Here is a 26,674-nt window from a genome sequence, read left to right as displayed (position 1 = left end):
ATCAAATTCATATTTGAATAACAAATTTTAATATAAAATTTTACATTTTAATTATATAATTTTAATATAAAATTTTACATTTTATATTAAAATTTGTTTTTAAACTACAAAATTATAATACAAAAAGATGCAGCAACTGATAACGTTGATTACAAAAAAAAAAGTTTTAGAGGAAGGTCCACTAATTGAAGTAAATATATTTATTAGGTATTATAAGGTATTTTTTTTACTATAGTAGTTTGAATTTGTTTGATAATAGTATAAAAATAAATACTACATACACGTTTAAAAGAAACATGTTAGTAATTTTGATGAGGATACTTTGGGACTATTAATTGTTTTTATTATTTTTTTCATTTTAATTGCATAGATGATTACTGTGATGTGTCTATAAAATATGTAGTCGAGGAAATTAAAATAACAAAAACTTTTCTTATTTATAATTTTTTTTTTTGCGTAAAACCGAAAAAAAAAACAAACAAAACTTAATTCTTTACTGTAAAGATAAATACATTTTTTTCATTATAAGAGGGGCGCAAACGGGCAGGAGGCTCACCTAATGAAAATTGACTACCGATGGACACCGATGAACATGCAACACCATGGACATGGCTTGCAGGTGCGCTGCCGGCCTTTAAGGAATGAGTAGGCTCTTTTCTTGAAGGGTCCTAGTCATATCGGTTCGGAAGTTGCCAGAGAAAGCTGGTTCACTAGAGTGGTTGTGCAAGGCAGGAAATGCCTTAAAAATCGCGCTGTTGTAATTTTCCATATCTACATCTTGCTTATGTTACGTCTTATACTAAATTCTTCTAAGATACTAGATCTTACCTTGTAATATAACCGACGTAATACGCCAGGAACGTATTATTATAATACGTAGGAAACGCTTTACCAAAAAACCTCCCAAAAATACTATTAACTCATACTTTCGGCAAATTTACCTATCCTACCTAGTTCTTGAACGTATTTTCTATTCTGATTCTGAAATAAACTTATTTCTATGTAATACAACTTCCAATTTATCAAGTTTCAGTAAGGTTTTTAATAACTTTTCTAGTCTTAAACTTTTATTTATTATTCATTCTTTTTAATATGTGTTAAACATATAAAACCATAAAGTAAAAGTATTACAACTCGAAACTTTTGCTTTCTATATTACATCGGAAGTATTTATCTGGGCACCATAAAGATCAGATTTAATATTGATAATAACGCTATTGAGCGGGTTACTTATTATGTAACATATTTCAATAAAATAATATTGTGTCTACGTGTACCTTATTATCGAAATAATGAGAAAAACAACTTTTACAATCAGCAATATAAGGAATCTTAATACTTACCGTAGTCAGATTCCTTACATTGCTGGATTGACATGTGTGTTACTTAATAAAAAGTTAATATATATTATAATTATAATAATAATATCCTGGAACATTATTAACACACAGCGATCTGATTCCAAATTAAGCAGAGCTTGTACTATGGAAACCAGACAACTGATATACTAAATATATACTACTCTTCTTTTGTAAATACATACTTCAGGACAATTATAAAAGTCAATATATATTATAATTAGGACATACAACTTTTAGACAAATTACGTAACAGACACTAAAAAAAATATACTATGGACCCCATTTTTTAATACGCACGGCCATACATAATTATATTCTCGTATTTTCAATGCGGTAGCCGTTATTCTTTAACATTCGGTTACAGAGATAAGAGGATAAAAATTTGCTTAATATTGCTGGTAATCAGTGATAACTTGAAAACTATTATAATTACAGAGACAGGATTAGTTTTCGGTAATAAAAATATAATTTTAAATTTAGAGACGAATAATTGCGTCGCTTATTCGCTTCATCATTTTCTTTTGCAGCTTTTAATTTAATTTTTTATATATAAATTATAATTATATAAAACATACTATATACACGTATTTTTGGTAGGGCTTTGGATAGATACCACCCACCGACCAATTATTCTAATGCCATCAGCGATGCATTTCAAAAAAAGCATGGATGCGTAATATAACGTACGTTAGAGTAGTAATAATATTCTTTGAGATTCTTCATTAACTTGAGAAACATTGACAACTGATAAACGATTATACTTTATTTTATTGCGTATATCCTTTCAGTGTTATAGTTATTATTACTAGCCAGCCGTTCCACTAGCGCACGGGTAATTTAAGGGTCTACACTCAACATTGCATTTATACTGATCATATAGATATTTATATAGAAAGAAGGATAAATACGCAAAGAAAAAAAAAGCAATATAAATATTAAAAAAATGTATAAGAATTGGGAATTTCAATTTGCATGTAAATTAACTTTACGATTAGAAAGTCCTCTAAGAATCTAATAATTGTTTTTAATTGATTTTCGCGAAAGGTACATAAATCTTATGGATATGAATGTTTTATGGATGTTGGTATATCTGTTTGATATCAATAGACTCCGACTACCATGAAAGTTAGCACATATACATATTATTTCACCGAGAAGGTTTTTATACAGAGCGTTGTCGTAAGTCGTCGTTAAATGACGCTGCATCATACAACTTCTGGTTCATTCCATTCCACTGGAAGTCATAAAAAATTGTTCATATTCACATTATATACGCGGGGCAATGTCTGCGGAGTATTTCTATTTATTATATATCCATATACGTATATTATTTTAAGTATTTAGAAAATAATTGGTACCATGTTGTTTTTAAGGTAAATAAAAACTTAAGTTTTAAGATATAATATTGTATTATTGCGTCATATTTTTGAATCGTCGATCCCACAGTCGCTTAAGACCAGGGTATTTAATCAGTGCTTGTAATGAATTACGGCGCCGAAACGTGGACACTCACCGTAGGACTGGTCCATAAATTTAAGGTCGCTCAGCGAGCTATGGAACGTGCGATGCTTGGGGTTTCTCTGGCAGATAGAATCCAAAATGAGGACGTTCGCCAGAGAACTCGCGCTAAGAATAAGCACGCTGAAGTGGAAGTGGGCTGGTCATGTCTCCAGAGTCATTGATAGCGGATGGAGCCGACACGTGTTAGAGTGTAGACCACGCTTACGCAAACGTAGTACAGGATTTCCCTGCCACCCTGCGGCAAGGTGGATCGACGATTTAAAAAAGGTGGCAGGTACGGGATGGATGCGGGCTGCCTAAGATCGGGATAGTTGGCGTTCTATGGGGGAGGCTTTCGTCCAGCAGTGAACGGCGATAAACTGATATATTGTATTATTTCTGTACAAACGAAACCTCACGCACGCAATAAATAATCTGTTTACATATGTGCATTTATTAAAATTATTATATAATAAAACATATTACGAGTGCACTTGGTTACTATAAAATATAAATTCCTACATAATATTCTAAGTAATACATCTTTCCGTTCTCACATATTATTAACCTGCCATGTATTTACACGCACATATATTAACACAGGTTAAGTAGATAATTGTTTCCTTAGAGATTATATAATCGATAGGTTTTTTATCGTGCATAAAAATGTTTACCTGATAACCAAACAACTACAAAAAGAACATAAGAGCCAAAATGGCCAGGAGAGAATGTAATAGCAAGGCCATGTAATAAACATCTATATAGTAAAGTTATATGAAAAACGCCAAAAAAAGCATAAAGATAACTATCGCTGTTTGACAAAATAACGTATACATATCGTATAATAATTATTATTAAGTAGCATTATTAAAAAGCAACATCTTCATTTTAAATTCTAAGTCCTCGAGCGGATAAAGAAATGGCTGTTATTTGGCTAGAGAAGTCAGTGAAATAAGGAGGAAAATATTTCAACACTAAACTCTAAAAAAGTTATACAACACCGATTCAAAAGAAGTCTGCTATTGAGTATTATTTGTTTTTTTTTTTTTTTTTTTTTTTTTTTTTTTTTTTTTTTTTTTTTTTTTTTTTTTTTTTTTTTTTTTTTTTTTTTTTTTTTTTTTTTTTTTTTTTTTTATAGAATAGGAAGGTGGACGAGCATATGGGCCACCTGATGGTAAGTGGTCACCAAACGCTCTTAGACATTGGCATTGTAAGAAATGTCAACCATCGCTTATAGCCAATGCGCCACCAACCTTGGGAACTAAGATTTTATGTCCCTTGTGCCTGTAATTACACTGGCTCACTCACCCTTCAAACCGGAACACAACAATATCAAGTATTGCTGTTTTGCGGTAGAATATCTGATGAGTGGGTGGTACCTACCCAGACGAGCTTGCACAAAGCCCTACCACCAGTAAAACATTCATGAAACGTAAGTTTTTAAAATCACATTTTGAAATTATTGAAGCTCAAATACTTTTTTTTTAAAGTGTTCGTCTGTAAGCCGAGATAGTCCGGCGGAGCGGTACACGTGAATCTTAACCGTAGATTGCCACCCACCGTAGTTTACCACTGAAATTTCATGTACTTAATTTTTGTTTATAATTTATCTTGTGCTCGAAGATGAAAAAAAATATCATGTTCCATCGAGGAAACCTTCATGTATCGGATGAAAATCTGCAACATATATACCAAGCTCCATATCAAATCCTCAAATGGAAAGAAGGCCTTAGCACAACTGTGGGATACTTACAAGCTATTTCTCCCATTTGTTTGTGCTGCATGTAGTAGTAATTAAATTACTAATAATCTTAAATACCAAGAGTATAAAGCTCGATTGGTGGAACTAGTTTAACATACAGTTGCAAAAATTGACTCACAAATTATCAGGTGCACTTTAATAAAAGCTTGTAAAAAATAACACGATACAGACACAATTAGGCTTTGTGGAAGGATGCAATACAGTAATTACTATGATCTCACTTCGCAAAAACATATGTTAGTACAAAAAAGCACTGTGTTATTAATATAATTTATCTGTCTGATGATACCGGATTTGTTTTTGTACACGAAGCATCCGCTTGTTTTTATTTCATTCATCCGTAAAATATATAATGTTTGAACATCGTTTTCTTAAATAATTAATGGTACGTAAAGCTAATTGAATCATTTTTTGTACTAATTACCATAAGCATTAATTGATTTTCACAAAAACAGACAAATAAAAAATCTGTTACTATTAAAGTTTATTTCTTATATAGCAACCATCGATTATGCCAAAAATATTTATATTTAAGTAACTTTAGAGAATCAGGTTTTATAAATGAACAATATTATTTATTGTAAATGTAGGTACTGGACTCATCTTTCAAGTGTTAAAACTTATTTAATAATAAATATAAGTATTTTATTTTTATCTACCTACATAACCAAAGCTGTGTGTAAAAAAATTATAACAACTATTTTGCTTGCTATTGGTACAACACGTAATAAAATATCAATTTTATAGATAACTTGAAACTTATAAAATATAATTTATCCTTTTGGATTTAATTTAAAAGTCATTACTGTTACATACATGCTTGTATCGATTTAACCTACTTCGAAGCTGTCAGTGGTGGAGGCGACACAGGCGCACGAGTTGAGACATATCGCAGCATAATTTATTGTCCCGACTCGCCGTCTGACATTATAGCGTGAGTCTATTTCACTACCTTTAAATAAGAACAGAATTAACGTTTGAAAGCTTACGAGTCACTAAGCAAAGAATTGTATTCAATTAACATATACGAATTATTATCCTTACTAGCCAGTGAGCATGGTTTCACCTGCGTAAATGTGCCAGGTTCGCTCCCGTGGGCCATAGCGTGATGTAAATAAAAATTGCCTATACATTTTCTTAGAAATTGGGCTTTCAATTGCAAAGAGTTTTTTCAAATACGACTGGTAGTTTCAGAGATAAGCGCATTCGAATAAATACCCGTTTTATAGATAAACGATAAAGATACTGTGGTTCAGATAATCTATTAAATTTTCTAATTTAACAACTTACTAAAGGGATCTCCTAAGTTTCATTATGAAAAATTAACTAATATTTTCTGGTTTCATGAATGTATGTATTTATTTATTCCATAATAACATTTAAATGCCCTGACTAGATTTGGACGTACGGAGTATCGTTAAACTCCTTATATCAACCAAAGTGAAACTGACAACAAATTAATTAAATCCGGGAAGCCGTTTTTTCTTTAATTTTTAAGGTAACATTTTAAAATATTCTACTACATATATTACACAAAGATAATAAAATATACAGGTATATTGTAATTTCATATGGATTACTTATCGATACATTGTAAGTTTCCAATATGTCTCCAAGGTACTCGGTATAAAGTTACCTATGACATAGTGTTCTGCTCTTTATATAATGACTGAATGAAGCTATGTATATTTCGTAACTGTATGTAGAGTGAGACTCGTTACGCCCACCGGTCTTGAAGAGGTCGACTGTTGACAGCTAATAACGTTATATACCTTTCTATTATCTTGATCGTGTTAATTGTTTATTAATGCCAAAAGTTGCAAAACAATTATACACTTATATAGGCTGTCAAATCGTAACAATAGTATGTAATAATAGCAACGTAGAATACAAAAGCATGTAACGTAGTGATGTCTTTTTTTTAAATTTACAATATGAAAGTGGGCAAATAGTATGTCACCTTACGAGTAAAAAGTATAAACTATACCTTACATTGGCAATGCGCTACCATGTTTTTATTTTTATTTTAGTACGAATGCAGACGGGTAAATTCGGAAACTTTACAGTGGTGACTAAATGTGTAATGTTGACAACCACCCTTTAATAAGTGTGAACCATTCCTTATGTACACCGTCACTGCTCCGTCCAAAATAAAAACCTAGCAGCATATGTCCCTTGTGCCTATAGTTACACTAACTCACTCACACGTTAAACTGGAAAACTTCGATATTTATTTATGTTAGTCATTTAGATGATTATCATAAGGTAACTAGTAGCATGGTAACAACATAGAAATTTTTTGGTAGGACACAATGCTCAAACACCATTTTGGATATCATTCTACAATAAATCTTATTTAAACTGTAAAAAATTTTTTTTTTTTTATTGTTTTTTTTTTTTTTTTATAGAATAGGAAGGTGGACGAGCATATGGGCCACCTGATGGTAAGTGGTCACCAAACACCCCTAGACATTGGCATTGTAAGAAATGTCAACCATCGCTTATAGCCAATGCGCCACCAACCTTGGGAACTAAGATTTTATGTCCCTTGTGCCTGTAATTACACTGGCTCACTTACCCTTCAAACCGGAACACAACAATATCAAGTATTGCTACGGTGTCGATAAAGTAAATTGTACACTTTTCCAAAATTGAAGAATAAAATTAAAAAATGTGTAACTGATTGTATCGTATCAATATAAATAAACGCTTTACCAAGATAAATAGTATAATATATATAGCAAAATAAGTTACGTAAAATTCAATTACGAATTAATAGTAACGCTGGTTAACCACAACTTAGAAGTAAGGTTTAATTAAATTAATCTGTTTTAAATATTAATTATCATATTTTATAGAGGAAGAAAACATAACACATTAAGCGTTTCATAAACTTTCGTTTACTGGTGGTAGGGCTTTGTGCAAGCTCGTCTGGATAGGTACCACCCACTCATCAGATATTCTACCGCAAAACAGCAATACTTGATATTGTTGTGTTCCGGTTTGAAGGGTGAGTGAGCCAGTGTAATTACAGGCACAAGGGACATAAAATCTTAGTTCCCAAGGTTGGTGGCGCATTGGCTATAAGCGATGATTGACATTTCTTAGAATGCCAATGTCTAAGGGCGTTTGGTGACCACTTACCATCAGGTTGCCCATATGCTCGTCCACCTTCCTATTCTATAAAAAAAAAAAAAATTATAATACTGAGGCAATGACAAACGTTCTTTAAATTTTTATCTACATAAAATTCAATATAAACAGCATATCAACAATATGGATTTATGTCAGTTTTAAATCGAGGGTCAATACAAGATACAATACAAATATAAAAAAAATCTAACATCGTGTAATTTTAATTAGCTATTTAATGCTTGCGTGGCGTACTGAATTAGAAATTAATTGTGCAGGTGCTACAGATGGCGAGCTCTGTATCCGTTTGATCATTTTATTTTATAGTTTCTATAGGTTAAATCGTGACTCGCACACAGATTATAAAAGTTAAGTTTTTATGCAAATTATAACATTAAAATAACCTATTATATGTTTTTTTTATTATATCGTCGTTAGTAGTAAAAACATTACAAAAACTACTCGGATTATTTGATGACTGCATTCCATTAAAATATTTTTCACTTAGTTGTCTTATCTACATAAAAGCTCAAACGGCAGTCGAAAAGACTTGTTTTTCTTACAGAAAAAATATATGTACTTTTAAATTAAATCCAAAAGGATAAATTATATTTTATAACTTTCAAGTTATCTATAAATTTGATATTTTATTACGTTTTGTACCAATAGATATATATAAAATTTTACTGGTGGTAGAGCTTTGTGCAAGCTCCTCTGGGTAGATACCACCCACTCATCAGATATTATACGGTAAAACAGCTGTACTTAGTATTGTTGTGTTCCAGTTTGAAGGGTGAGTGAGCCAGTGTAATTACAGACACAAGGGACATAACATCTTAGTTCCCAAGGTTGGTGGCGCATTGGTGATATAAGCGATGGTTAACATTTCTTACAATGTCAATGTCTAGGGGCGTTGGTGATCACTTACCATTAGGTGCTCCTCCGCCTTTTTATTCTTTAAAAAAAACCGTTATCTTTTTGCTTTCAAGCCAACTAAAAATAAGAAAACAATAGAAGAAGATTTTCGAAGAAATACTCGAAAACAGATAAAGGAAAGTTGTTGCGTTTTCTAATTATTCATTATTTTATTTATTTTATAACTTAAATTGCTTTTTTGTTTCAGAGGTTTATTATGAAAAACAGCGGTACGATGGTTGGTTCAATAACAGAGCCTATCCCGATTGGGGCTCAGTTGGTAAGTAATCTTATACCTAAATTGATTTACTAAAATATTACACTTATACATTTTCTTTTTTTTCATATAACTATTTTGGACTATATAAAATGATTGCTTAACGGGATTATTGTTATTTTTTAAGCAAAGTTTTAAGCCTGTAACAAATGTTCACATATTAAATTTAACCTATACTTTAGAATTTTGTTGTTTCTGTTTAAATAACATATACATAGAAATATATTATAATCTATTGGGAATGTTCGACAACAGATTTCTGTCGTGATTTTATAAGAGATCGCTACTTAGCGATGAGAACACATGTCCGATAGGTTTATACTATTTATATATTATAAAATATATATTTATGATTTTTTTTATATAGAATAGGAAGGCGGACGGGCATATGGACCACCTGATGGTAAGTGGTCACCAACGCCCATAGACATTGGCATTGTAAGAAATGTCAACCATCGCTTACATATCCAATGCGCCACCAGCCTTGGGAACTAAGATCTTATGTCCCTTGTGCCTGTAATTACACTGGCTCACTCAGCCTTCAAACCGGAACACAACAATATCAAGTACTTCTATTTTGCGGTAGAATGATGAGTGGGTGGTACCTACCCAGACGAGCTTGCACAAAGCCCTATCTCCAGTAAAATATAATGTACAATAAATGGCATTATTATTAAAATATGGCTATAGTATACTAACAAGTTGCACATTTAATTTTTCTCACATTAACTAACTTGTTTTCACACGCGCATACATTTACTAAGCTAAACATGATTTCTAATCAAAAATGAATACTTTTATTAAGCACGACGATAGTTGATCTACAATTACATGGTATTGTATAAGTTACAAGGTCGAACATTGGAGTATATCATATTGCAATGTTTGTAAAGACATATCAAGTGTACGACTACCGCTACCTCTGACAGCTGTCATGATTCGAACTGACGCTGTTCATGTCATATTTGTTTTAACGTTTTGATTTATCGATATTACCTTGAAACAAATAATACTTGCTATTGTACATCGTGTTGTGAAATTAGCATGATGGCTTATCAAATCTGAATAGAAATTCAGAGCTGACTAGAGAACGAATTAAATTCTGAGAGAGGAAATATGCTTAGCCTATTGAGAAAATAGGCCTTAATAGGTCCTAATAGGTTCAATAGTCGATAAATATTATAATAAAATAAATATGAAGTTTAAATATGTGTCTGTATCCGTTAAATTTTAAATATTAGCTAACATGTTAAATAAATAATGTGAGCTTTGTTCCTGTTTATAACGTAATCATAAAATTACTTGATATATAGTTAATATAAATATAAAGTTTTTTACGATTCGTTGTTGTCATGTATATTTTTAAGTAACAAAGATGAACGTGATTTCTCTGGGTCTGATTTCGGCCAATGCGGCCATTTAACGACAACAACGGAGGACATATCTTAAAGCACGATTCTGTGCAGGCACACCAGTGAACACACTATTCCTTCTCATTATCTGATGGGGTGGTAAGTAATTATTGGTCCGACCCAGAGTTTGAACCCAAGACCTCGGGATCCATAACACTGGTGGTAGGGCTTTGTGCAAGCTCGTCTGGGTAGGTACCACCCACTCATCAGATATTCTACCGCAAAACAGCAATACTTGATATTGTTGTGTTCCGGTTTGAAGGGTGAGTGAGCCAGTGTAATTACAGGCACAAGGGACATAAAATCTTAGTTCCCAAGGTTGGTGGCGCATTGGCTATAAGCGATGGTTGACATTTCTTATAATGCCAATGTCTAAGAGCGTTGGTGACCACTTACCATCAGGTGGCCCATATGCTCGTCCGCCTTCCTATTCTATAAAAAAAAAAAACCTTATTAGTGTTATGTTAGTAATGAATACGGTTAGTAATGATCTCTAGAAAGTTGTGTTTAATAATGATTAACTACATCATCTAATCAATACAATCTGAGATTACATGATTTGATAAATAATAATTAAATTGTCATACGAATTTGCGTAACATTTATACTATAGACAACTTAACTCTTACTGTTGTATTGAAATACTAGCTAATCGGCCCTGCTTCGCACGGCTAAATAAGAAGAAAAATATATTTTGGATAGGATTTGCGTAGAATCCGTTTTTTATGATTTGGAAATATGTCGAAAGATGGAAATAAAAAAAATATTTAAAATTTTATATGTTTATTTTTAGTTGCCTCCAATTAATATAATATATACAATGCGATGTTCTTATATATATTTTGATTACAAACAAACATTTTTTGTCTATATTATATAAGTATAGGACATGCTTATATTTACACAAGAAACAATTCATAAAAAAAGAATTAATATTTAATCGCTTCTAGGTAATTAAAGATCCGATTTATTTGTACCAATTAGAGACCCGTGTTTATTTGCCATTAAAATTAGACCGCAGCCAGGTGACTTAAAAATCAAATAATCATGAGATCATCATTTTTTCATACATCTATATAGTAAAATGACCATTAAAATATAAAAAAATAGTATATATATTAAAATTACTTATTATTTTGATAAGTGATTTTTAAGCAAACAAATACTATATACAATTCTTAGTATTATTGGGTTCTGGTTGGAAGAGTGAGTAAGCCAATGTCACTACAAGCACAAGGGACATAACATTTTACTTCCCAATATTGGTGCCGCATTGGCAATATCAGGAATAGTTAGGATTTCTCACGGCGCCAATGTCTCCGCCTACCTATTTAATAAAAAATAGTACTTCAATATTACATACAGACGCACCTTAATAGTAATACAACCATACTGTATCAAATAGCTTTCAAACAGTGATCCGACAATAATGAAGTACAACAATAGCGTTGTATTACTGTTACTGAGTACATTTACGGTTTACGATTTACTAACCCAATTTCTGAAGTTTCGCTGCTATAAATCTCAAAACACAAAGAAGGCATAAATCACAGTTTGCACAATCAAGTATAAATCGAGCTATGTTTATCTCAAGTTACAAAAGAATGCCTTGTTTGAAGATCTCCTCGTTCCTAATTCGAAGTTCATGTCGATTGAACGAATGAGTATTACGCCACCAATGATCACGCACACCTTAATTATTTGCTATACCACCTCCATACTTATTAGAAACTATCAATCACGAAATATCCAACATTCATAATATCTATCGAACGTTAGGTTTTGATCCTTTGATCTACGTTCAACAACACTTTCAATAATGTATAGGTTTCACTTTCTACTAGATGTAGATTATAATTACAATCCCCGTCGGAAACCTCTAAAAAACAGAAACATTGCTTATAAAATCAATTATAATATAAATAATAATTATTATTATTATTTGACAACTGAACTGATCATAAAATTAATTGATTTGTCAAACTGCTTAATATAAATAACGCTTTAAAATAAAAATAAAATATTATTCATGCCGAATGATACTAACTTCTAAATTGAAACTTTATTTTTTAAAGAAATCAATAAAAACCGTAATAAAAAATTAAGATCTTAACATAAATGTAATTTCAATGAACACAAACTTATCTAGTCAAATGTGTGAGACAATATGCAAGTAGGTTAAAAAGTAGATAAATAAATGTCATTAATTAATCCAACGTAAATGCAGTTATAATGAAACTGTGAACGGGATGTAGCCAGACAAGGCTATATAACTCGATCAACTGCATCCAATAGATGATAGAAAATTGTATTATAATAAATGGTTACCATACGTATATGGTAATTGTTTTAGGTTAAAAGGAAATCCTTTAAACATCCGTTCCAGTTTTGTATCCGTTTTCCTGTTTCATATTTCATATTATTATAGTTCGTCCAGGTTTGGCTTGTGTCAGCCAATTTTTGCGAAATTCTTAAGCATAGAAGACATTTTTAGTTTTATTTTGTTTCAATACTTTTCAAGTTTATACTATTCTTTTGGGAACTAAACTTGATGTTAATTTGGTAACAAAATTACGTATGGAGCTAAAGTGTTTTCCGTTTAGACTACATTATTACTTGTATTGCCTTATTTGAGTACTCCATTCATTATCTGCATGAGAAATCGGATTTAAATATGATAGTAAATAATGAAACAAGATCATGTCTCATAGTCGAAGTGAACGTATGCCTGCAGCGTGTACGGTACAAAATAATCATCATTAATCTGCTTCATAAAATATTACATCACGCACTATTGAACATTGAATATTGATAGATTATAAATTAAAATAAATAGTTTCTGACGTATAAATATTATAACTATTATATGTGAAGTGCAAAACAAAGAAGAACTTATAAAGGTAAAAAAAAAGAAACTGAGATTTATGCAACAGATAATCTAAATAACAAGAAAAGGTCTATTGTTTTAATATAAATAATGTAATAGCGGCCTTGTTAAAATACGTCGTTTAACCGGTGTTAAGTTAAATACTGAAATAATCTCTGTATCTGTATGTTCATAAAACCTTAACATTAAGACCAAATCAAGAATTTTGAATTTGCTCAGGCACCACTCAACTTTATATCATCTCTATCGTGGAACTCTACATACATTGATTAATTAGTCCCATAAGTGCTGAAACCGAGGCAGAAAAAGAAGCGGTCAAGTTGCGCAACTTTAATGATAAATTAAATATTTTGCCGTTTGAAGTTGAAACACTTGGGCTTTGGATTATTAGTGCAAATGATTTATTTTCGACACAGAGAATCGGAATCGCGAATCAACAACGAAATGTTCTTAGCATTATTGCCTCCGTTCCATGTGGTCTTTTTTATACAATATTAATTTTTAATTTTGATCTGTACTTATTTAAGTCACTAAATAATACTTACGAAAACCGATTAGTTGTCTGTTTTAATCTTACATCGACTAAAAGTTTTATTTTTCATTTACCAGGCAGCCGACTAACAAGAAAAACGCCCGCTTCATACGCTGACGGCGTGTATATGATGGCGGGTGTAGACAGACCAGGCGCAAGAACTTTGTCGAAGCTTTTCATGCGAGGACAGGATGGACTACCGTCAACCGCTAACAGAACAGCTTTGCTTGCATTTTTCGGTACATTTTATTTCAAGTATACCGATAACATTTGTGTAACATTGTATTTATATTTTCCAGCATATAAATGAATATATATTTTCCGCAGGTCAAGTTGTCACGGGAGAGATAGTGATGGCCTCAGAGTCCGGGTGTCCGATCGAGCAGCATCGCATCCCAGTAGATAAATGCGACCACATGTACGACCCAGAATGCCAAGGCGCTATGTACATGCCCTTCCATAGGGCTGCTTACGACAGATCTACTGGACAAAGTCCTAACAGTCCTCGAGAACAAGTAATTATTCTATTCAACAAAATATAACGACAAAAGATCCGTTAACAATTCAAAGTAACAGCCTGTGAATGTCCCACTGCTGGACTAAGGCCTCTTTTCCTTTTTGGGGAGAATATTTTAGAGCTTATTTCACCACGCTGCTCCAATGCAGTATACAGTAACAGCCTGTACATGTCCCACTTCTGGGCTAAGGCCTCCTCTCCCTTTTTGAGGAGAAGGTTTAGAGCTTATTCCACCACGCTGCTCTAATGCGGGTTGGTAGAATACACAAGTGATATAATTTCAATGAAATTAGACACATGTTACCTCACGATGTTTTCCTTCATCGTCAAGCACGAGATGAATTATAAAAACAAATTAAGCGCATGAAAATTCAGTGGTGCCTGCCCGGGTTTGAACCCTCGATCATAGGTTAAGATTCACGCGGTCTAACCACTAGGCCATCTCGGCTCGGTTAACAATTCGAGTGTATTTAAAATTACACACTTGCTTCTGAAATATTATACACATACTCATTGATACATCACATATACTATTATTGATTTGTAACTCGAAGGTCGAATTCTAGGCAATAAAATCCAATGGCACCTTCTAACCTAGATCGCATCTGAATACGTAGCGTTGATCAACATCAAATAAGTCCCGACATCAAATATAAAGTTCACACATTCCGTACGGCGTTGTTATAGAATGTTAATTTGAAAACTAATTGAATTAATAAAATGTGCTTATTTCATAAAACATTTAAGAAATATTTATTGATCTTAAGGTTGAGACCAATAGCGCGTCATAGGATTTGCCACGGTCTTTATACAAAGTGCTTTATTATTAAACTAACAATTGTACCCTAAAGGTTATTGATTTCTATATAATACATAAATCAAATAACATTAATATGGCGATGTTGACGACAAAATGTATTTACGGTGCCGATTCCGACTACAAGTATTTATTTATATTTACATTATCTATGAGTAAAAAAGTACGAAAGAAGAACATAAAAAAACAGAAATTATTGTGTGTAATAATAAATAAATTTACTAAATTTTATTGTCTAAACGTCGAAAACTGTCGCATATATACTTCTTATATTATATTAACTGAAAAATTTAATCAACTATCATACAGAATAAAACGTAAATTTAGTATAAAGCAAGAGCGAATTGCGACATTAATTTTTCACAAGCGATATTAACTTTTTTTGTAACGTCTAACTGAAAAAAAACTAAAAAGTCTTCTTTCATTCTTTAAATTTAGATGATGATTCGCCTTTCGGAGAAGGACTTAGTACATAATATGCATAATAATATTCCTAGTATCCGCTTTAAATTGAAACTATTAACGTGATACGCGTGAATTTCATATTCTTATCATAATATAATCATGAAATGACTCAAAAACTAAACTAGCAATCAAGTAAGTGTCAAATTTGTAAAAGCATAGGTGCAAAATCTAAAATTAAAATATAAAAATTTCAAAATCTCTGTCTTGTTTCAGATAAATCAGATAACATCTTGGATTGACAGCAGTTTCGTGTACAGTACGAGTGAGGCCTGGGTGAATGCAATGAGGTCATTTCAGGTGCCACCAGCAGCCACGCCTGCCTCTTTATGTACATTCATATGCCTACAATATACGTACTGATTTGTTTTGCATTTGCAAACCTTACTCTTCACAGACCGACCACTCACTCATTATATTACGCCACACAGATTCGCCAGAACATGTTTCATTATTTTAATGATCTTTGTCCGTGGTTTTGCTTTGCGTAGTAATTCATATCTTAATTTACAGATTTCAGATGTCATAAACGCATCATATAAAATAAAATATTATATAGTTTTTAACTGGTTATTAATTTAAAAAAAAAACTTCTTATAATAATTTAATTAAAATGGATTATAAAATTACTCATTACATCGAAATCTTTTAGGAAAAAAATATATTTAATAACTATTACTTGGTAGTTAATAAATACAGATTATATTTTTAAATACATCTATACGAAATATTACAACAGTATTCTCATAATATGTCAAATATATAAGACTTAGGACTTATATAATAATTGTAAAATTATTTAGTGCATAATACGATAAATATCAAACCTTAACAACTGTGACATTTCTTACCTTTTACATTTACTAACTTGAACGGAGTGCTCAATTATTTATCGATATAATTGACAAGCGGTTGATTTGCTGCAGCGTTTGAAATTATTACGATGCATTCCGTTTAAAATTGCTGCAATCACAGAAATTTTAATGATCAAAGCAGGATTCTTAAAATATATCTAATTAATGTAAATAAAATATCCTTTTTTAATGCAGAATGGAAGTTTGGCAAGTGAAGGAGGAATGCCTTTACGTAATACGAAGCGTGTACCACTCTTTAACAACCCAGTTCCTCATTACATGAGGATGCTCAGTCCCGAAAGGCTATTTTGTAAGTAATTTTTTTAACTTAGTTTTAAAAATTAAAAATGTTTTTATTACAAAGAAAAGTAATTTAATTGTATTATTGACCCTGTTGTCTGTCTGTTGATAAATAAAGAAAACTCAAATCAAAATCATAGTGCATTGATATTATTTTGATAATAACTATATCGAAGCATTGAATATAATATTTATTTACTACTCCATGATGTTTATATAATAAATTGCTTTGGTACTCTCAGTGTTGGGCGATCCGCGTACAAATCAAAACCCAGCGATGGTAACATTTGGCATACTATTGATGCGATGGCACAACGTAGTAGCAGCGCGTGTTCATCGACAACATCCAGACTGGAGTGACGAACAGCTGTTCCAGCGAGCGAGAAGAATCGTAATTGCGAGCTTACAGGTACATATATAGTATATGTATATGTACTGGTGCAGGTATATTATTTACTCAACCGTAATAAAGTAACAGGAAAATTAATTATTTTCGATAACATTTTTTTTTCTTCATAGACATTTAATTGTCATTTCGTAAACTTACTTACTTTATTTTAAATATTAAAATATATTTTAAATATTACCTTATAACGACAAATATTATAAATCTAATAGTAAAAATAAGTTATAGCTTACTAAATAAAACAAATTATCTCTCTCCATTTTTTTAATTATTTTCAATAATTGACATAAAACTATTTCACGTTCCAGAACATTATCCTTTATGAGTACGTCCCAGCTTTCCTAGGCATCCCCATCCCACCATACTCTGGATACCGCGCAGACGTAGCGCCAGGTGTCACACACGCCTTCGCAGTGGCTGCTTTCAGATTTGGACATACATTAGTACCACCGGCCATATTGTTGAGAGACAGAAACTGTAGATACGGTAGAGCGCCTGGCGGTCATGATGCAATTAGGCTGTGCCAAACATGGTGGGATGGAAATGTAAGTATCTTATGTCTAAATTAGCTAATTGATGATTCAAAAGTACTTATGGAATCCTAGATAATATAGTTTATTTTGTTTTTATTCGTAAAAAATTGTATTAAACATATTCAGTATAATAGAAAGTGATTTAATTTGTTTATATAAAACTACATTACTATTTATAAACTAGAAAATGCGGTGCGAAGCTTCTGTAATTTTTCATGTAAACGATTATTGAATACGACTCGCACGCCAGATTAGTATTAGTTTAGTATTAAGTAACAAGAACCAATCTCCGTGTTATACATTTATTCACCTCTCACAATTCGACTTTAATATTAAACCGTTGATGTGATAAAATATAATGGTATTCGTGACTTTTGAAATTAAATTTAGCGAAACAATAACTTTTTAGTGCTTCTTAGTTTGAACGTTGTCAAGTTATTAAGATAAAATACTCCCTTGACCGAAATTGTTATATATATCATAATATTTCTTAAAACAGAGCACATCCATTTAAAGTAATAACGATAATATGACAAAATAAATAGGATTGTTTTTTTAATGATACTATACTGTATTTAGGATGTTATGTCTCAAGTTCCTATAGAAGAAGTTCTTATGGGTATGGCATCACAATTATCAGAGCGTGAGGATGCACTCTTATGCTCAGACGTGAGGGATAATCTCTTTGGACCGATGGAATTCTCACGAAGAGATCTCGGTGCTTTGAATATTATGAGAGGAAGAGACAACGGCCTTCCCGACTACAACACCGCTAGGTAATTCACAACATAACATCATTAACGATAACAAACATTCTGTCGTCTCGGTTTGCTGTGCCTTTGGATGATGGGACTAAGGGAATAGAGAGCGCACTTGTGTTTACGCACGAACTACAGCTCTATAATATCTCCTACCAATTTCAGTGTGTTGACCGAAATTGGTTATTCGATTTATATATCCAGATCAATGATAAACGTCGCTCGTTCTTTCTTTATATAAGAAATGTTCTGATGTATTCTATACTTATTACAGGGAATACTTTGATCTACCTAAAATCAAAACTTTCAATGAAATTAATCCACAACTTTTCGAAAATAATCCTGACTTACTCCAAAATCTGATTCAAATTTACGAAGGCAGGCTCGATAACATAGACGTTTATATTGGTAAGAGCAATTTGATATTATTATTAATAACTATATAAAAAAATATTTATATAAAAATAAAACTATTTTTCAAGGTGGAATGCTTGAATCAACTGGTCACCCGGGAGAACTATTCAGAGCAATCATCATTGACCAGTTTACAAGAATACGAGACGCTGACAGATTTTGGTTTGAGAACGAAGGAAATGGGTAAGACACTATCAATTAAACCATTGAGAATTTAAAATCATCAATGTGAGTATGCTTATCGTTCAAAAAAATTTCAGGATATTTACCCACGAAGAAATCGCTGAACTACGTCGTATAAGTCTTTGGGACATTATAGTAAATAGCACAGCAGTAGGTCCTAACGATATCCAACGAGATGTATTCCACTGGAGAGATGGAGATCCGTGTCGTCAGCCATATCAGCTAAACGCATCTAAACTACCACCTTGCAAATATCTGAAGGGCTACGATTACTTTGAAGTAAATTTCTTTTCAATTAATAAAAACTTTCATCTTTTACAATATTGTAATATCCAATTTTAATCTTACTAAATTTCCAGGGCAATGAGTTTGCATACATTTACACCTGTTTAATACTCGCGTTCGTTCCGATACTTTGCGCTGGTGCAGGCTACGGTGTGGTAAAACTGCAAAATAGCCGACGTCGTCGCCTTAAGATACAGCAAGAACATTTGAAGAACGCTGAACAAAAAGGTAGCTTTATCTAATTTTAGAAATATATATTTTGTAACAACAGGCACTGTTTGTACACGTAAACGTACACGTAAAAATAATAATTAAATCAAATTCCTTGTTTGTAGGTTCTGTAGATAAAATGGTATGTAGGGAATGGGTACACGCATCCCACAAGAGGCTAGTAAAGCTCAGACTTGGTCCAGAATCTGCACTACATGTGACCGACCGCAAAGGTGATAAGTTACGCACTCTCCCGCTAGAGCACACTGATCAACTCACTGTATTGGAGAGTCAAGTAAGCGAAATCATATTTTTTTTAATAATATTTTTTTTTTTTAAATTATAAAGTTTTGCTTACACAAAAACTGCGATTGGTAATCAACAACATCAAAAAACATTTTCAAATAATTATATTATTTTAGGAAAGTCATACCAACAAACGTCCCCTTGTTCTAATTCGAGTGCAGCGTGAACATGACCTTGTTCTAGAAATGGATTCTCTTGCTTCGCGTCGCAAATTTCTGGTTAAATTCGACGCCTTCCTCGCGCAACACAAAAAAGCGCTTAATCTTACTCAGGTAAGTAATTTATAAGTGAAATGTAAAAATCATATTTTGTCTTTAATAATTTTATTATTTCAGTTGAAAGTTCGTTTTATATCATATGCGAAGCTAATCTTGAGCCTAATATTCCTCTGATATGTGTAACTTTCGACAATTATTTCTACGAATATAAATAATATAATAAATATTTATCCGTGTAGGGACATCGAGATCAAATCTTAGCATCAGCGGAAACAAGAGAACGACGTCAAAGAAAACTAGAACATTTCTTTAGGGAAGCATATGCTATTACTTTTGGTCTTGCACCAGGTGAAAAAAGAAGAAGATCAGAAGATTCCGATCCAGAGGTAAATCGATACAAATTAGAAGATTTTTTAAAAATATTTTTAATCAATGCGCTTAATTCATACAACTACCGATAAAAAATATTAAGAATATAATTTGTTATTAAAATTTTACAGTCTATTGTAATGAGAACATCTTTATCTAAAGGAGAATTCGCAAGTGCTCTAGGAATGAAATCAGATGCAGTTTTTGTAAAAAAAATGTTCAATATTGTGGACAAAGATGGTGATGGAAGAATATCATTTCAGGTGCAGTATATAAAATGAGTCTTCAGTATAATTTGTTTTTTTCAATTGCAATTAAATGTTAACAAAATATTTTTTACAGGAGTTTCTTGATACTGTTGTATTATTTTCACGCGGAGCAACAGATGACAAGCTTCGAATTATATTTGATATGTGTGATAATGATCGCAACGGTGTGATCGACAAAGGCGAATTAAGTGAAATGCTGCGTTCGTTAGTCGAGATTGCAAGAACCACATCATTAAGAGATGAACACGTTACTGAACTCATAGATGGCATGTTCTCTGTGAGTAAAAGTCTTACTAAATTGCACGCAATTAGTATCTAAATTGCCTACGATATGTGTTCATAGATATACCAACAATTTAAATAAAAAAAAAATATTTCAGGATGCTGGTCTTCAGCACAAAGATCATCTCACGTATTCGGACTTTAAGCTTATGATGAAAGAATACAAAGGAGAATTTGTTGCTATTGGATTAGACTGCAAAGGCGCTAAACAAAACTTTTTGGACACATCTACAAATGTTGCAAGAATGACCAGTTTTCATATTGAACCATCGATGGATCAATCTAGGTATGCAATTAGAATGGTGAATGTTAATATCCTTCACCTATATGTTTGTCCTGTTAAATAATAATACAACTTTTCCAATTATTGCATTACAGGCATTGGTTCCTTCTTAAATGGGACTATCTTACGACATTTCTGGAGGAAAACAGGCAGAATATATTCTACCTGTTTGTATTCTACGTCGTAACGATAGGGTTATTCGTGGAAAGATTTGCACATTATTCATTCATGTCTGAACATTTGGATCTGAGGCATATTATGGGAGTTGGAATTGCTATAACTAGGGGATCGGCGGCTTCCTTGTCTTTCTGCTACAGTCTTCTATTGTTAACTATGTCGAGAAACTTGTTGACTAAGTTAAAGGTATGAATACTACGAAATATACGAATGTTTAACAATGATTTCTATCTCAAAAATATAACATAAATTAGGTAATACATATGTCATTAAAACGTATACCTAACTTTAATCTTGTATTTGTACTACATTAAAATAAATCACGCTTACAGTGCCTTCAAAAAGTTTCATTTAAAAAATAAAGCTTATACGCCCTACGTAAAATGTATATTTGTAAAACTTAATATAACACTAAATATATTTTTTGCAGGAATTCAGCATACAACAGTACATTCCCCTAGATTCAAGTATCCAGTTTCACAAGATTGTAGCTTGTACAGCCCTGTTTTTTTCCCTTCTCCACACAGCGGGTCATATGGTCAACTTTTACCACGTTTCTACACAACCAGTAGAAAATTTACGTTGTTTAACAAAAGAAGTTCACTTCACATCTGACTTTAGACCTGGGATAACTTATTGGGTCTTTCAAACTATAACAGGTAATTTTATTTTATGTCCCTGATGTCGATCAGCTTTATTATTCTCATCGAATAAACATGAATTGAAGGTTGATAATACTTAAGCATGTTTATTTATATAGTCCATTATCTCATTCTTAATTTTTATACTAATCAAAATATGTTTATACTACCGATTTGAGCCTGTATCATTCACTCGTAAGCTATTCTAGTATCAAAAATTAATAATAGAATGAGTGAGCCACTATAATGATAGGTACTAGGGCCGTAACATCGGAGTTTATATCGATAGCGGCGTAGGAAATTTTAATTTTTTGCTATAGTAATAATATATGGGCGGAATGGAGGTGATCAATAAGTAGTCCATTTCCCGGTTTGCCCTACGATCATTATAAATGAAATATAAAATACTCTAGATGAGTTTTGCCTTTGTACTGCTTAATCAATAAATATCGTTTTTGCAGGCGTAACTGGTGTGCTCTTATTTATTATAATGTGCATAATATTTATATTTGCACATCCGGTTATACGTAAACGCGCCTACCCGTGGTTCTGGCGCGCGCACTCCCTACACGTGGCGCTCTATGCACTATGCCTCGTGCACGGGCTTGCAAGGCTCACTGGAGCACCGAGATTTTGGATATTCTTCCTCGGACCAGCTGTTATTTACACTTTGGATAAAGTAAGCTGTATAAAAAAATCTAAGATAAATATTAATTTGGTTAAGCTAGTCGTATTTTTGTTTGAAAAAAGGAAAAAACCCATTTCATTAATTCCTCTGTACCTTAAAATTTCTGCAAAACATTTTAAATAGTCTGAGTTTGTTGTCGTTGTATTTATAGTACCTTGTATCGAAATAAATTAACACAAATATGGTTTTAGGTGGTATCGCTACGCACGAAATATCTGGCTTTAGATGTTTTGGAAACGGAAATGTTACCATCCGATGTCATAAAAATCAAGTTCTATAGGCCACCTAACCTTAAATATCTTTCAGGTAAGCATAAATCAAAACATCTTATTATTATATCTATCAGTATATTTTAATTTTTTTTTTATTTATTAGGCCAGTGGGTTAGACTAGCCTGCACGGCTTTTAAGAAGGAAGAATTTCATTCGTTTACACTGACATCAGCGCCTCATGAGAACTTCCTCTCTTGTCACATAAAAGCGCAAGGACCTTGGACTTGGAAGCTCAGAAATTACTTTGATCCTTGCAATTATAATCCTGAAAACCAACCGAAAATAAGGTAAGTAATAACAGGTTAACTTAAGAGCGTTTATCGAAATTGCCACCTCTCAAATTAAGGCATTTATAAGCTTGTGTGCGCATGCCTAATATGTATATGCTCACAACAAGGTTAGGCTAGCTAATCAAAATAAAACATCTTGATCGCATCATATTAATTTAATATATTGAATAGTATTTTCACTCATAATGTGTTTTATTATCTTTAGAATTCAAGGACCCTTCGGAGGAGGAAATCAAGACTGGTACAAATTTGAAGTAGCAGTTATGGTTGGTGGTGGCATTGGTGTAACTCCTTACGCCTCAATTCTAAATGATCTGGTCTTTGGTACCTCAACCAATAGATATTCAGGAGTTGCTTGCAAAAAGGTATTAAAGAAACATACAAAAACAAAGATATATAATTGTCATTGTTTTTATAGTATAGTAATAGTAACAGCCTGTTAATGTCCCACTGCTGGGCTAAGGCCTCCTCTCCCTTTTTTGAGGAGAAGTTTTGGAGCTTATTCCACCACGCTGCTCCAATGCGGGTTGGTGGAATACACATGTGGCAGAATTTCGATGAAATTAGACACATGCAGGTTTCCTCACGATGTTTTCCTTCACCGAAAAGCACGAGATGAATTATAACAGAAATTAAGCACATGAAAATTCAGAGGTGCTTGCCCGGGTTTGAACCCACGTTCATCGGTTAAGATTCACGCGTTCTTACCACTGGGCCATCTCGACTTCATTGTTTTTAATTGTATTAAATATGGACTCATAATATTTTTAGGTCTATTTCCTTTGGATTTGCCCTTCACATAAACATTTTGAATGGTTTATCGATGTATTACGAGACGTGGAACGTAAGGACGTTACAAATGTTCTGGAAATACACATATTCATCACACAGTTCTTCCACAAGTTCGACCTTAGGACGACAATGCTGGTAAATATTGATATTATCCCATAATTCATCTTTTCAAAGAACTAGTTATAGACATACTAGCATTACAATACACGACACTAATTAATTTTGTTCCAGTATATCTGCGAAAACCACTTCCAAAGGTTGTCCCGCACGTCCATGTTCACGGGTCTTAAAGCTGTCAATCATTTTGGACGACCTGACATGTCCTCCTTTCTGAAATTTGTGCAGAAAAAGCACAGTTATGTAAGTATCGTATGTTTTTCTTTGACGATTGTTGAAAATATGCGTTGCGTTGTAGCAACAAATATATAGATATTTAGTCATTTATTCACTATTAAACAAACTAAGGCACTTTTTTTAAAACATTACTTGTGCAAGAAAGGTCCTTTTGTTTAAATATTGCCCTATTTAACTTTTTAATAAAATATATTACAGATACTCTTAATTTTTATTTAATTATGAACGGCATATTATGTAAGAAATATTAATATAATAAAATGAAATCTCAAATAATTATATTTATGCATCATCCTAGTATCATTATAGTGTTAAAGTAACTATAAAAAGTGCAGCTCATAATTTGTCTTGCAATATATTTCAGTGTAACCTAATTTGACAAATAATAAAGTGATTTGATTTGCCTTTCTATTCGATAGCAATAAAGTATAGTCGTGACTGAGATCTGTTGTGACACAAGGACATGAATGAGAGCCATCTGCAATAACTTTAATGTTACTGTGCCCTAGAAATCACAGAATTTATATATTTTATTAAGTTCGTATAGTAAAATACAAATTTATTTTTAGAACATGCGAGCGTCAGCTTATAATAGTGTCGACCTCCTGAATTAAGTTTTATAAACAGAGTATCATATCATTCCCTTTGAATACAATTTATTTATATGTTACTCCTTATAACTAGCACTTTTTAGAACTAATAGTGGCATGTTTGCGTTGTATATGTTTCCTTACATACATATTTGTTTGCTGCGCATGAAATGAGATAACCTTTTTAGGATTAAGTCTCAGATTTATTGACACATTTTATTAGTATTGAATAAATATAATTTAATAATACTTATAAACATTTAAAATTCAGGTTTCTAAAATTGGTGTGTTCTCTTGCGGTCCTCGGCCGCTCACCAAATCTGTCATGTCAGCATGCGAACAGGTCAACCGCACGAGACGACTACCATACTTCATTCACCACTTCGAAAACTTTGGATAACCAAAATCAAAAACCTAGAAGTTGCCCGGGAGTGAAATATTAACTAACGTATATTTATTTTAGAATATTTAAAAAAATAATTATTAAATCATGCATTTTAAATCATCATATTAAACTGTTATTCATGAAGATCATGCATGCTTTGTGAATAGTCTTTAAGGTTACGGCCACATCTATGCAAACAAGCGAACGCATATATAAGCTTACAATTTAATGACTAAAACAGTTGCTAAGCACCCAGTCCACGGATCAGGTGCTTAGCATTTCATACAAACCTACTTTTTTTCATCTTTTGCAAATTTAAATACCATCCTTTATTTGCTGACGTGAAATTTTACACGTACTTATGTAAGTCAGTTTATATTAAGTTTTCTTAAGTCATTTCTGTCGTCATTATTTATACTTAATTATAATTACTTAATTTCTTGTGTTTTTATTATAATGTTAAAACATGTTTTTTTTTCCTTAAATATGTATAAATTTAAAAGAATTTTCGTACTACACTCCTTAGTCATATTTTATTTCACAGTATTTCGCTTTTTTCGTCTCAGATGCTGCTGTTTTAACACAAAATCATTGCGGCGTTAGTACAAAACAACTTCGCATTTTTATGTACAAAGCTATATAAAACTTAGAATTATTGTAGAATACTCATTGCAACTATATAATAAATTATTTACCATAATTTAAATTCAAAATTTTAAATGTAAATAATGTAGATAGATTTTATCGGCTAGAATAAGTTACCAATTTTTACAAGTTTATAATGTAAATAATGCAATAAATTTTGTTTCCTATGAAATGACTATTCATTTTAAAATAATTGCTTACCTGAGGTAGAACAATGCGAGTTTGTCTACAGTCCATTATTAACTAATTAAACCTTCGTTCTAATTGTTATCATGCGCAGATCTACCGGGAACGGTAGTTGTAATGTAATGAGTGTTCCCAAACCTTCAAGATCGTACTTGAATTATTTATGGACGGTAATTTAAGGTTGCCTTCTAAGTAAGAGGCAATGACTAGCCTTGCAACTGGCTACACACAGCACCGCCGATTGTCCAATTTAAAGAAAAGCAATACATGCCAAATATTTAATTGACTGAATTCATAAAATGTTTGAATATGTACAATGTTTTAGAGTTTGTTAAACCGAAACAGCACCTTGAAGGTTATCAATGCAGTTTGCTGTACTAACCATAGTAACCTATCATTAACAGAATAAT

The 26,674-nt window shown here is 32.2% G+C and overlaps 2 protein-coding genes across 4 annotated transcripts in view; one reads left to right on the top strand and one right to left on the bottom strand.

Annotated features, from left to right (window-relative positions):
- LOC126773546 (dual oxidase) overlaps positions 1 to 26,225 on the top strand; it is a 38,783-nt gene extending 12,558 nt beyond the window's left edge. Inside the window, exons 3-29 of one of the 3 annotated variants that reach the window (XM_050494473.1) lie at positions 8,879 to 8,950; positions 13,856 to 14,017; positions 14,106 to 14,293; positions 15,791 to 15,874; positions 16,624 to 16,738; positions 16,971 to 17,137; positions 17,443 to 17,679; positions 18,247 to 18,443; positions 18,700 to 18,833; positions 18,908 to 19,022; positions 19,100 to 19,301; positions 19,382 to 19,535; positions 19,643 to 19,812; positions 19,940 to 20,095; positions 20,281 to 20,427; positions 20,542 to 20,673; positions 20,753 to 20,956; positions 21,060 to 21,247; positions 21,340 to 21,607; positions 21,852 to 22,080; positions 22,524 to 22,741; positions 22,942 to 23,056; positions 23,126 to 23,309; positions 23,518 to 23,677; positions 24,084 to 24,239; positions 24,336 to 24,464; positions 25,320 to 26,225. In XM_050494473.1, the coding sequence (XP_050350430.1) occupies positions 8,879 to 8,950; positions 13,856 to 14,017; positions 14,106 to 14,293; positions 15,791 to 15,874; positions 16,624 to 16,738; positions 16,971 to 17,137; positions 17,443 to 17,679; positions 18,247 to 18,443; positions 18,700 to 18,833; positions 18,908 to 19,022; positions 19,100 to 19,301; positions 19,382 to 19,535; positions 19,643 to 19,812; positions 19,940 to 20,095; positions 20,281 to 20,427; positions 20,542 to 20,673; positions 20,753 to 20,956; positions 21,060 to 21,247; positions 21,340 to 21,607; positions 21,852 to 22,080; positions 22,524 to 22,741; positions 22,942 to 23,056; positions 23,126 to 23,309; positions 23,518 to 23,677; positions 24,084 to 24,239; positions 24,336 to 24,464; positions 25,320 to 25,448 (4,412 nt within the window). In that variant the 3' untranslated portion in view covers positions 25,449 to 26,225. Of the gene's footprint in view, positions 1 to 8,878; positions 8,951 to 13,855; positions 14,018 to 14,105; positions 14,294 to 15,790; positions 15,906 to 16,623; positions 16,739 to 16,970; positions 17,138 to 17,442; positions 17,680 to 18,246; positions 18,444 to 18,699; positions 18,834 to 18,907; positions 19,023 to 19,099; positions 19,302 to 19,381; positions 19,536 to 19,642; positions 19,813 to 19,939; positions 20,096 to 20,280; positions 20,428 to 20,541; positions 20,674 to 20,752; positions 20,957 to 21,059; positions 21,248 to 21,339; positions 21,608 to 21,851; positions 22,081 to 22,523; positions 22,742 to 22,941; positions 23,057 to 23,125; positions 23,310 to 23,517; positions 23,678 to 24,083; positions 24,240 to 24,335; positions 24,465 to 25,319 lie in introns of those variants that run through there. The other 2 variants (XM_050494476.1, XM_050494474.1) reach the window with 2 other exon arrangements.
- Positions 1 to 26,674, bottom strand: part of LOC126773580 (transcription factor 15-like) — a 74,188-nt gene that overhangs the window by 21,456 nt on the left and 26,058 nt on the right. The window lies entirely within an intron of this gene.

The sequence above is a fragment of the Nymphalis io genome, chromosome 15 (genome assembly GCF_905147045.1).
Source record: "Nymphalis io chromosome 15, ilAglIoxx1.1, whole genome shotgun sequence".
Classification (NCBI taxonomy): Eukaryota; Metazoa; Arthropoda; class Insecta; order Lepidoptera; family Nymphalidae; genus Nymphalis; species Nymphalis io.
The sequence above is the reverse complement of the archived record's forward strand: the minus strand, read 5'-3'. Positions and strand labels throughout refer to the sequence as shown.